This window comes from Hemiscyllium ocellatum, chromosome 28, assembly GCF_020745735.1.
Source record: "Hemiscyllium ocellatum isolate sHemOce1 chromosome 28, sHemOce1.pat.X.cur, whole genome shotgun sequence".
Classification (NCBI taxonomy): domain Eukaryota; kingdom Metazoa; phylum Chordata; class Chondrichthyes; order Orectolobiformes; family Hemiscylliidae; genus Hemiscyllium; species Hemiscyllium ocellatum.
Window position 1 is genome coordinate 12215710 of NC_083428.1, and position 12436 is coordinate 12228145.

Below are 12436 nucleotides of genomic sequence, written 5' to 3' on the forward strand. Positions count from 1 at the left end.
AAGCCAGGTCTACCTACACACAAAATAAACTGAAGGAACAGTGCATGCTGTAAATCAGAAATTGCTGAAAAAGCTCAGCAGGTCTGAGGAAGGGGCCATTTGTCCTGAAACGTTAATACTAAATTGCTAGAAAAGCATTTGCGACGACAAGTTAGCATTAATGTTTCAGGACAAATGTTTCTATCTATATACCAGTATTTGTGGTACTCAAGTATGTTCACCCAGGTGTTATGAGTACTATGTAGTATATTTTTGGTGGGGTGTGGGTAACTAAAAGACCAGGTTTACTAATTCATTTATTAAAAAGGATTCTTGTCTTTATAGTGCAATGGTAGTGTCTCCATCCCTAGACTGGAGGCAGTGGTTCAAATCCCCACTTGCACCAGAGGTCACAGTCGTAGAGATGTACAGCAGCATAGAACCAGATATCCTAAATTACTCTAGTCCCATTTGCCAGTACTTGGCCCATACACCTCAGGACCCTTCCTATTCGTATACCTATGCAGATGTCTTTTAAATATTGTAATTGTACTAGCCTCCACCACTTCCTCTGGCAGCTGATTCCATACACTCACCACCCTCTGCATGAAAAGGTTTCTCTTCACGTCTCTTTTAAATCTTTCCCCTCACCCTAAACCATGTCCTTGTTTTACACTTCCCCCATCCCAGGGGGAGAAAGTGAGACCTTGGAGAAAGTGAGAACTGCAGATGCTGGAGATTACAGTCAAAAGGCGTGGTGCTGGAAAACCACAGCAGGTCAGGAATCATCCGAGGAGGAGCAGAGTCACCATTTCAGGCATAAGCTCTTCATCACATTCCTGAACGTGATGCCTGAAACTGTGGCTCTCCTGTTCCTCGGATGCTGCCTGACCTGCTGTGCTTCTCCAGTGCCACACTTTTCAGCAAGGAAGACTTTGTCTATTTATCCTATCCATGCCCCTCATGATTTTGTAGACCTCTACAAGGTCACCCCTCAGCCTCCAACACTCCAGGGAAAAACAGCTCCAGTCTATACAGCCTCTCCCAATAGCTCAAATCCTCCAACCCTGGTAATACCATCTCTGAACCGGTTCATTAGAAAAGATAGATATGAAAAGGATTCTTCAGTAAAAGACAATAAACTGCAAATAAACCCTTTGGACTATAGCCTAGTGTTGTGTGATTTTTAACAAAGAGAATTAACATCACAGGCATTGCCTGGTTTGCGCGTGCGCAGTGGTTTAGAGCCCAAATCCCGCGATATTTGCTGCAGCGGAAACGAGATTTGTCCTTTCCAGAGAGAGCGGGTGAAAATGGTGGGTGTCTGTGTGTGATAGAGCTGGGATGATCCAATGTAATCCTTGTCCATCCGTGCTCTAATTAATAACGGAACCTCCGTATCGGCGATACTATCATAGAACGGAGTTAGGACTATAATGTGGGCTGATTATCTTTTGCAAAACCAATTTATATCAATCGAGTCAGTACGGGTCTCTTGTGGGCCTAGGGCTGCTTAATAGTGTCGAAAGTGCGCTTACTCCTTAACCCTGGAATAAGCTTATTTTAAACTTGGTGCCATTTTAAAATTGGTGATGGGGTGGGTGCTTTAAAGCTTGGTGCAATTGTGAGAACCATCCGATAGTGGAATTTAAGTTTATGGAGTTCAGGCTCCAAGGCATGAGATTTCCTAAAGGCAGAATCGAATAGATTGCACTATTTACCCCGATCCTGTGGATAACTTGTGTATTGTCCAACATCAGCAAACTGCTAAAGGGAATAAAAATTGGTTGCACGATATCATACAATCTGTTTGGAAGCATCAAACGTTTTTGAAACAAAGAAAAATGTAACTAGATGTATTTTACAACACATAATTTACATTCATTTTAAAAACGTGGATTGTCCCTGTGTCCAAACAACTTTTCTGACAGTAATGTGTCTTAAGCTCATGTATTTGTAGCATTGCTTATTTTGCTTATCTTATATGATTTCTTTTAACATAGGCTGACCAAGTAGAACAGAAGAAGAAGAGGACTTTCAGGAAATTCACCTACAGAGGTGTTGACCTGGATCAGCTCCTTGATATGTCCCAGTAAGTTGCAATGTGTTAAATAATAACTTCTGTTGTACAAGATTTATACAGACTAGGAGTGAGTGAGGATTGCAGATACTGGACTCACGAGTCGAAAAATGTGGTGCTGGGAAAACATAGGTCAAGCACGCGGAGCAGGAGGATTGACGTTTTGAACATAAGCCCTTCATCTGAGAAATAAATAGGAGAGGGTAAGTGGGGCTGGGAGGGTGGTAGCTGTGAAGGAGATAGGTAGATGCAGGTGATGGTTGCAGGTCAGAGTGGATAAGTGGGAAGGAAGATGGACATATGGGACAGATCAAGAGGGGGATGCCAAGTTGGAGGCTTGGACCTGGGATGAGATGGGAGATGAGGAAATTGGTGAAATTGACGTGGATGCCTTGTGGTTGAAGGGTCCGAAGGCAGAAGATGAGGCGTTCTTCCTTCAGGCATTGAGTGGCTAGGATTTGGCGGTGGAGGTAGCCCAGGACTTGCATGTCCTTGGTGGAGTTGTAGGGGGAGTTGAAGTTGTCGGCCACAGGGCGGTGAGGTTGTTTGTTGGTGCATGTGTCCCAGGGATGTTCTCTGAAACATTTCATGAGTTGGCGTCCTATCTCCCCAATATAGAGGAGACCACATTGAGAGTAATAGACATAATAGGTAAGGTGTTTGGATGTGCTGGAAGGTCTTTGCTGGCTGTGGAAGGATCCTTTTCTAGCGAACAACTCAACACAGGCAACTACTTCAAACCCACTGACTCCAACAGCTACCTGGACTATACCTTGTTCCAAACCCCCCTCCCCGTGCCCTCACCTCCACCTAATGCCCCCAAAATCCTTCCACATCCAGCAAAGATTTTCCTGCACATCTGAGCACCTCATCCACTGCCCTCTACATTGGAGAGACAGAATGCCAACTCACAGAATATTTCAGAGAAAATCTGAGATACATGCACCAAACAAGTCCACTGCCCTGTGGCCAACCACTTCAACTCTCCCTCCTATTCTGCCAAGGACATGCCAGTCCTGAGCCTCTGCCGCTGCCAAATCCTAGCCACCTGATGCCTGGAGGAAAAACACCTCAGTTTTCATCTTGGGATCCGCCAGCCACACAATATGAATGTTGATTTCAGTAGTTTCCACATTCTTCTCTTCTCTCTCTCTCTCCCCCCCCCCCCCCCCCCCCCCCCCCCCCCCCCCCCCCCCCCATTCCAAGATCCAACCCTCCAACTTGGCACCAACCTTTTGGACTGTCCCACCTGTCTATCTACTTTCCTACCTATTTGCTCCTCACCCTCTGCTCCAACCTATCAGCATCAACCCCCACCTGGATCTACCTATTATCTTTGCCGCTACTTTCCTCCCACCCTCTTCTATTTGTCTCTCAGCCCCCACCCAACCACATTCCTGATTAAGGAAGCATGCCTGAAATGTCAATTCTCCTGCTCCTTGGATGTTGCCTGACCTGCTGTGTTTTTCCAGTGCCTCACGTTTTGATCCGGATTTATACAGTAGAGAAGAATGATCTATGGCTATGTTTTTGGTGTCAAGAATACAGTTTGATTAGTTGATTTATTTCAACTTTTTTGGCTTGACACAAAGGTTTTAACTTTTTATTTGGAGGGGACATGGAGTGTCACAGTATCTGTTGACATTTTGCAAACCCTGGTTGTAAGTTTTCTCGCTGAACTGGAAGGTTTGTTTTCAGACATTTCATCACCATGCTAGGTAACATAATCAGTGAGCCTCCGGTGAAGCAATGGAGATCTGGCCCACTTTCTATTTGTGTCTTGGTTTGTTAAGGTGGGTGATATCTTTCTGGTACCACAACACACTGCAGCACCCAGGAACTATGAACAGCAGAAGAAAAATACAACGTAGTCAAGAACAATGGGTATACTATAAATGCAGTCTGCCGATTCTTAAACGATGATCCCAAGCAAGCAGACACAACACGCCCAGAAACCCGAGCCACACTAACATACATCAAACACATCTCAGAGATGACTACCAGACTTGGCGTCATGGTATACCACAAACCTACCAACACACTGAAGCAGCTACTGATGAACCTAAAGGACCTTGTACCAACAACCAGCAAAACTAATGTCATTTACGGAATACCCTGCAAGGACAGACAGGCAGAAAAGTATCCATCAGGATACACAAACACCAATTATCCACCAAAAGACATGACCCACTATCACTAGTATCCTTACATACAGACGAAGAAGGACACCAATTCGACTGGGACAACACATCCACCCTAGGACAGGCTAAACAGCAACACACATGGGAATTCCTAGAGGGCTGGTATTCTAACTGGAACTCCATCAATAAACGCATTGATTTGGACCCATTTTACCAATCTCTGGAAGCGGAAATGGTATCACCCACCTTAATAGACCAAGACATGCAAATAGAAAGTGGGACAGAACACCAGAGGCTCACTGATGATGTTACCTGATATAATGACGAATCGTCTGAAATCAAACCTTCCAGCTCAGCGAGCAAACCTACAACCTGAACTACAAATCTTCTCAAAAATTGCAAATCTTGGATAGTGTGTGAGATTGCACCCTTTTTTTCTGACTTGAGTGCACAGTCTGCTGTCTTTGTTCCTCTCATTGACTGCAGGAATGATCGAAAGAATTTGATTGAAGTGCAGTAATTTGCATACATTAACTTACATTAAAGCAATTAGATCACATACTCTGAATTTCAAACTGGGACTGCAACCAACAAATTTCTATCTCCATTGAATAAAGAACAAAGAAAATTACAGCACAGAAACAGGTCCTTCCGCCCTCCAAGCCTGCGTAGATCCAGATCCTCTATCTAAACCTGTCACCTGTTTTCTAAGGATCTGTATTCCTCTGCTCCCTGCCCATTCATGTATGTGTCTAGAAACATCTTAAATGATGCAATTGTGTCCGCCTGTATCACTTCTGCTGGCAACGCATTCCAGGCACCCACCACCCTCTGCATAAAGAACTTTCCATGCATATCTCCCTTAAACTTTTCCCCTCTCTTGAACTCATGATCCCGAGTAATTGCTGCCATCTGATCCTGGCACTCACTTAGAAGCAGCATGTATTGCACAAAAGATGTAATATGGTCTAGTTTTAAAATGGTTAGGCTTTTGGAAATGCCCAATGCTATTGCAAGCTACACTAAACATAAATTAATGAGCCTATTGTTGAGAGTTTGCGCTGAGTTTTTGCTTTTGTTTTCAGTGAACAGCTGATGCAGTTGTATTGTGCTCGTCAGCGGAGGCGTGTGAACAGAGGCCTGCGCCGTAAGCAGCAGTCCCTTCTGAAAAGGCTGCGCAAAGCCAAAAAGGAAGCTCCTCCAATGGAGAAACCAGAAGTCGTCAAGACTCACCTCAGGGATATGGTTATCCTCCCAGAGATGGTTGGTAGTATGGTGGGTGTGTACAATGGCAAAACCTTCAACCAGGTTGAAATCAAGGTAAGGTGAATTTGCTCCTGAATTGTGTTTTCATTGGCAAGTTTTTTAATACCTGTTTTGACGAAGGCGGAATACAATATTGAAAACTAACCACAGAATCATATGTTGCATTGTTAAGCATTAGCTGCTTCAATTTTGAGTCCAAATAGATGACCATGATTTTTGTTTCATCTGTGGGTATATTTCATTTTCTGTTGCTGCCAATAGGTGATGTGCAGAAAGGTAATCTTGGGCAATGCCATTGGGGACAGTGCTGTAATCGAACAATAGAATTTTACAGCAAAAAAGTTGGACATTTGGTCCATTTTCTTTCTGCTGATTAGACAATTTAACCTATTTTGCCTTTGCTGGCTCTTTAGGAAAGCTTTCTAAGTAATCTCATGTCCCTTTTCCATTTTGTCAAACGTTTGAGTATTTCTTATAATGGCGAAGTCTGCTGTGATGCTTCATTCTACTAGAAAAAGCAGGGTCAGCAGCCTGGATGAAAAAGAACAATGTTTTTCAGTATTGTTGAGCTGAGAGACTTGTTGCCAAAACTTTTCATCTCACACTAACCAAGACAAACAGGTGAATACCAAATTCCAAACAATCACAACAGCTTAAAGTACATGAGTAAAGGGTGCCGATTGGTTGCAGTGTTGCTATTGTGAAAGCAACTGGGAACTATTGCCTTCCTAAGATCCTGGGTACTTCGGAAAAGATGGAGTGTTTCTGTAGTGTATTGCTATATACACAATGTAATGTTGATGTACTGACCCTTACAGTGATTACTTGAGGTGACCAATGTAAATATTCTGTTTTGTTGATGTTGACAATAGGTCATAGACAGAAACCCAACATTACCATTCCCACGTTCCCATTTCCTGACACTGGAAGCTGAAATTTACCCACCCAGTACTTTTTGAAAAAGAAAACAATAAATCTTATGCTAAAGTTCCTGGAAGGATGTTACCATTTTCTGTTGCATTGATCACTGAAAACTTTTGTCTCTAACACCCTCTAATGACCTCTGCCACTGAGGTTGTTGTCCTCAGTTGGCTCAGATATTGTGTATCTGTGATGGCTATCAGTACAAGTGGGATCCCAAACCTCCTGAAAATAATTTCAATTCATTCAAATGCTAAGTTCTGAGCACTATATGCACTTCATTCAGTGTTGCAAAATGATTGGTTAACAATAACCTTGACCCCCTGAAATTCTGCCTGCATATATTGAAGCCAATCAGGTTTCAGATTAGGAGGGAGGTGACAGTGAGTGTTATTGATGCTGGACCAGTAGTTTAGAGGCTAGTGCTATGAGGCCATTTGCTGAATTCCCGCCATTGCAGATGGTAGTATTTGAATTTGAGTAATAAAACTAGAATGAAAACTAGTCTAATGATGATTATGAAGCAGTTATTGAAAACTCTGTTTGATACACTGATATTCTTTTAGATGGGAGGAAATCTGCCATTCACACTTGCTCTCATCTGTGACTCAGGCCTACAATAATGTGTTGTGCCTCTTAAGTACCAGTGTTTGAGAGGATTGAAATTGGACGGACCATCCAGCATTGACGCAAGTCACTGGAAATGACAGCAATAGAAAGACCTGCCAATCCTGCAAACAAATCACTGGTGTGTCAGGGCTTGTGCCTGAAAATGTCGTTCACAGGGGCTTGAACCTTACAGTGTCCAAGACGCTGCCGGGCCATCCATGACAGGTCATACCCTCCAGAGGTGGTGGCACAATGGTATACAGTCTGCGAGGGAGTTGCTTTTGAAGTCCTCAACATTACTGTGGACCTCATCAAGTCTCCTGGTATCAAGTTAGATCTGGGCAAGGAAATCTGCTGCTCCCTCTGAGCACACCTACATTTGAACAATCCTTGAAGAATGCACTCAGGGCAGTGAGATGTCCATTACCAAGAGTGATTTGGTAGGACCACAGCTGACTAAACTGGGATAGTCTTAAAGGGCACAAGAAAGATCTAGGAGCAGAAGCAGGCCATTTTGCCCTTCAAGTGTAGTCCACTAATCAGTGAGATTATAGCTAATCTGATGAGCCTCATCTTATCTGCACCACTTTTGGTTCCTTATGTTTATCTCAGCCTTGAATTTACTTAATGGTCCAGCCTCTACAGCCCTCTGCAGTAAAGAATTCCACAAATTTGCTGGAAAATTCTCATTTCCTTATTTTTATACTCCATTTTCTTTGGAATATACACCAACATTCCATTTGTTTTCCCTGTTTAATCTGCTAAACTTCAATGCCAGTGTTTCAAGATTTATGCATGAGGACTCCCTTATGTCAAAGTAAAATATTTATTTGAAAAGGAAAAGTGACAGTAAACTAGTAACTAAAGGCCAATTAGTTTAATGCCCAGAATCAGACATTTCCAGAATCTTAAGAATTCTTGGACTGTTACTGCCCAGTGCACCCGCTGTCTGTCTAGGCGCTACTTTTAGGAGCCTAGGATGCATCCCATAGGTGCTAGACTGGGTTTGCAGCAGGTGGTGAGGTAACCAGTTTAGGGAAAGTGTATTTTTCCCTTGTCCTCACCTATCTACCTATGTCAGATGTCTGTCTATGATGATCTTGGTAGATCTCCACATTGAAGGTGGCCGTCATAGTTTTGTGTGGCATTACTACTATGCTGAATGACTTTTATTTCAAACAGGGATAGCAAGTCAAAGTTAATTGACAATGGTGTTTTGTGGGTCGTAATTAGCATTGTATTCAACAACGTTCTGTAATCCCGTGGTTGGTATAGCTGATACTCTATTACTTGGCCAAGTGAAGGAATCGACCCTGGTTCATTGAAGAGTACAGGAGGGCATACCAGAAGCCGGTGTCAGTTTAGTGAAGCTATAGCACAAGACTAGCACTTCAGACAATGGAAGCAGCTTAATGTAAGACAAAGTTAAGTGATCCAGCAACCACGGATCAGATCTAAGCTCTGCAGTCCTTCTGCACATTGAGAGTTATTTTATAGGCTACCACCATTCATAACTCTCTGGTAGAGAACCCTCCACAAGTAAGCCCATACTCCATACTGGGGAAGTCTAGCACCCCTTATTGTAAAAGACAAGTCTGTTTCCAGATCTGTATTCATCCAGAGGTGCCCAGTGAGTGACCCATCTTTGTTTCCTCCTGAGGTCCTCAGCACCACAGATGTCAGTCTTCAACCACATTGATTCACTCCACATGATATTTCAAATGGCTGAAGGCACTAGTTACTGCAAAGGCTATGGGCTTTGACAGCAATCCAGAACTAGTTTTGAAGATTTGTGTTTCAGGCCTAGCTGCGACTTATGCAAAGTTGTTCCGAGATGATTACAGTAGTGGTATCTGCCTGGTAGTGTGGGAAGTTGCTCAGGTATAGCAATATATCAGTCGTCCTCATCAGTAATGTAATGGATGGTGTCAAGTTTCTTTACTCCATTATACCCTGTTTGCTGACACCCAATTTGGGTTTTGCTAGGCATTCAGCTTCTGACCTCGTTGTAGCTTTGGTCCAAGTGTAAACAAAAGAGTTGACCTGCAGAGGGGTAGTGATAGTGACTGACCTTGACATCAAGCCTATATTTGCTGACAAATGGCAATAAGGAACCCTAGCAAAACTGGAGTTGTTGGAAATGTGGATAAGCTCTCCATTGGTTAGAGTCATACTTAGCACCAAGGAAAGATGGTTGTGGTTTTAAAGGTCAATCATCTCAGCAGGATGTTTCTGTAAGAATTCCTCCAAGGTAGTAACTTTATCAGTTACCTTCCTGTCATCGTGAGGTCTGAGACGGTGGTGTGGAATCATTAGCAAACAATGTTTCGCACTACTAGCGACAACTCATGTTGAAGCAGTCTGTTTCCAAATCCAGCAAGATGTGGACAATATTCAGGCTTGGGCTGAGGTGTGACATAAAGGTCACTTGTCATCTAAGTGTCAGACAGTGAAATCTCCAATAAGGAGCATAGAACCATCACCCCATTGAACTATTCAGTGGCATTGTTATAGCTGAATCCCCTACTGTTAATATCCACAGGTAACCATTGACCAGAATCTGAACTAGACCAGCTGTATATATATTGTGGATACAAAAGCAGGTCATTGGAAGGGAAATCAGTGCCAAATAATTCATCTCTTTTCCCAGTGCCTGCTGTTTGCTTAACCTAATTATGTTCATATTCCAGTCTGCCCAAGGCATTTGTCAATCTGTACCATTTAAAAACAAATCCATGGGAGGATCATTGTAATGATTAAGGCCCGTTAATGGCTGCCTGGGAAGATATCTACAAAGCTCTGCCAATGCACTTGTGCAAAGGAAAGCTGTAGATCATTGCAGTAAAATATTTGTAACACCAGAAATTATGTACTAATTTAGAAATTTAATAGTGGACTGAAATTTGATCTTTGTTATAAAATAATACAAAATAAAAAGGTCTCAGAGGTTTACAGGAAAAAAGTCATAGGTGCAGGTTTAATGGTGATGGCTGACCTATTTTGTGCTGTAGAATTTTGTTGATGTGATGGGGAAGAGCTGCATTGATGAAACTACTTACACTGTAACTGCAACAAGAAGATCTATTTTACTATGGCATGGAACTGTTTGGCGTAACTTGCCAATCTGCCACTGTGTGGTGCAAGTTGTACCTTGTCTTCAGAGAAATGGAATTGGATCTCTCCTTATCTTTGGTGGTTTTAGTTATTGTAGTGTTGACAGAATGGCTTTTAACACCAGAGAAATCTGTTACAATTTAAAGCCATTTTTTTCTCATGACTAATTTAGATGGCAGAAAGGGCTGCTGGCATATGGATTAGTTAATGCTTCTGGAAAAACAGTGTGTATATTTCACAATTTGAGGAACAATATCTGAAAGCAAGTCAACTTCATTATCATAGCATAATTCTCCATGCAAAACGTAGTTGTGCTGTAGGCTTATGAAAAGGGTGGAGGAGGAGTGAAGCCATGTTACATTTATTGATGAGGGTAAAGAAGTGGCTGACCTTTCCATCCTACTGTTTGAAATAGGGCTGCGGAACCTCCGCCTTTATGTATATTTATGACAGAAATTGATAATCTCTGGAGACTGACAGCAGGTGAAATAGATACATTTCAGGAATACAGGTTGTTCTGCTATAATGCATCAGTTGTGTTCCTCTGCAACCTCATGCTATGGAAACTGCTGTATAAAATTGCTATACCCATTCAGGTTATCCAAACAGAGGTCACAATTTGTCAATCACATTATAGCCAATTTACATTGATGCAGCACGCGTTATACCAGAACAACCCATATTGCATTGAGGTTAACTCTGATCAAATTGCATGACAGAGCTGGTTCGCTGGACTGATTGGCCTACTCCTGGTCGTACATTGCAATGAAAGTTTCAAAAACTAAAATGTCATGTCAGTGCAGTTGGACAGTAAGGTACATCTGACCTTTAGTAAGTCCAGGCAAACTTATTTCAGTCAAGAGACAGCTAATCATTTGCTTAATTACGACTACAATCTTTACCAAATTTGTGGGATTTTTATGTGTTGTAAAGGCTGTGCATCCTCTTTATTATTTTTCTTCTGCTTTGACGCTATGCCTTCTGAAACCAGAAGTCAGTGATGGGATCTGCGTTGATGCACTGATCGTGTGTATACACTAGATGTGTAGCCTCATGTTGTATGTGCGGCACTAACCGAATTACTGGCTTTTATACTCCTGCCTCCATTTTTCTTTGTATCCAGCTCATGGTGCCATCATTTTATAAAGTCAATATCATTATACTTCTTTTAAAGATCGAAAGGTATAAGTTTTTCTCGGAAACATAGAAGCCATCATAAGCAATAATTTAACTTTGTTTCATTTGAGCATTTACAAGGTGAAGGAGAATATACAGATCACAACTGTATTTTGTCCTTTTAACAGTTGAGTCCAATCTAGCTGTGTCTTGAACTCCTGTTATAATTGTTGAAGTTAAAGTAAATTGCTTTGAATTCTTTTCTGAGTTTTACCCTTTTATTTTACAGCCTGAAATGATTGGCCATTATCTTGGCGAGTTCTCCATCACCTACAAGCCTGTGAAGCACGGCAGACCTGGTATCGGTGCCACTCACTCCTCCAGATTCATTCCTCTGAAGTAAACAGTTTGCAATGGAAATGTGTAAATAAAACTTATTTCACTGAATTTAACTTTGTCATTATTCTTTGGATGAGCAGTTTAACAGCTTTCGCTTCTTGCACTCTAGGTTGGAATATAAATATTTCCTCTGCATTTATCAGGCATTCTGTTTGTCTTTTGCTTAGGTCTTTTTGCAATAAGTTTAAATACGTTTTTGCTTTGATCCTTTTAGGTCTTTTTATGAGAATTCAAGCACAACTCGTGATCTCTAAGTTGTTCTGCAACATTTTTGAGGACTCGTTGTATATGTGGGGAATAGCTGACGACTAATGAGCCCTCTCTTTCACAGCAGATAGATCGAGAATTTGAGCAGTAGCCCAATTTCATCCAGCTTTATGGATCAGAGCCATAGGGGCTAGATTTGATAATTCAGTGAAATTGTGGAGATGTCTGATAATTGGCATCAGAATTCCTTATGTTCTGTCCTCCCATGGGGAGGTCTGTGCTGGGTGAAATCTTTGAAGGAATAGAATGCCTGAAATCTGTCTCAAGTGGAGACATTTGAGAACAATTGTAAAGAAACCTTGCACAGTAGAGATTGGCACAGAGGAAGGTTTAATGCTGATCTCATTGCAGTCAGGAGCTCGAGCAGCAGTTGAACTCTGGATTGATACTGAGGTTGTTGTGTAAGATACGTGTTTTTAAATGCTATTGTGTCAGATGACTTCTTGGGATAGCAGTGGAAGCCAAGCTCATAGCATTATGGATAGCTGTGTTGAGCATGAGCGAAAGAGGTTGAATGACAGGGCTATAGTGATAGAAGTTTAGG

General features: G+C 42.0%; 1 protein-coding gene across 1 annotated transcript; it reads left to right on the forward strand.

Moving 5' to 3' along the window:
• The first annotated feature begins 1246 nt into the window (after positions 1-1246).
• On the forward strand, positions 1247-11673 carry rps15 (ribosomal protein S15). Its single transcript, XM_060846428.1, has 4 exons — positions 1247-1295; positions 1983-2071; positions 5286-5520; positions 11516-11673. The coding sequence occupies exons 1-4, from the start codon at positions 1293-1295 to the stop codon at positions 11627-11629; spliced, it is 441 nt and encodes a 146-aa protein (XP_060702411.1). The 5' UTR covers positions 1247-1292; the 3' UTR covers positions 11630-11673.
• Positions 11674-12436: the final 763 nt, after the last annotated feature.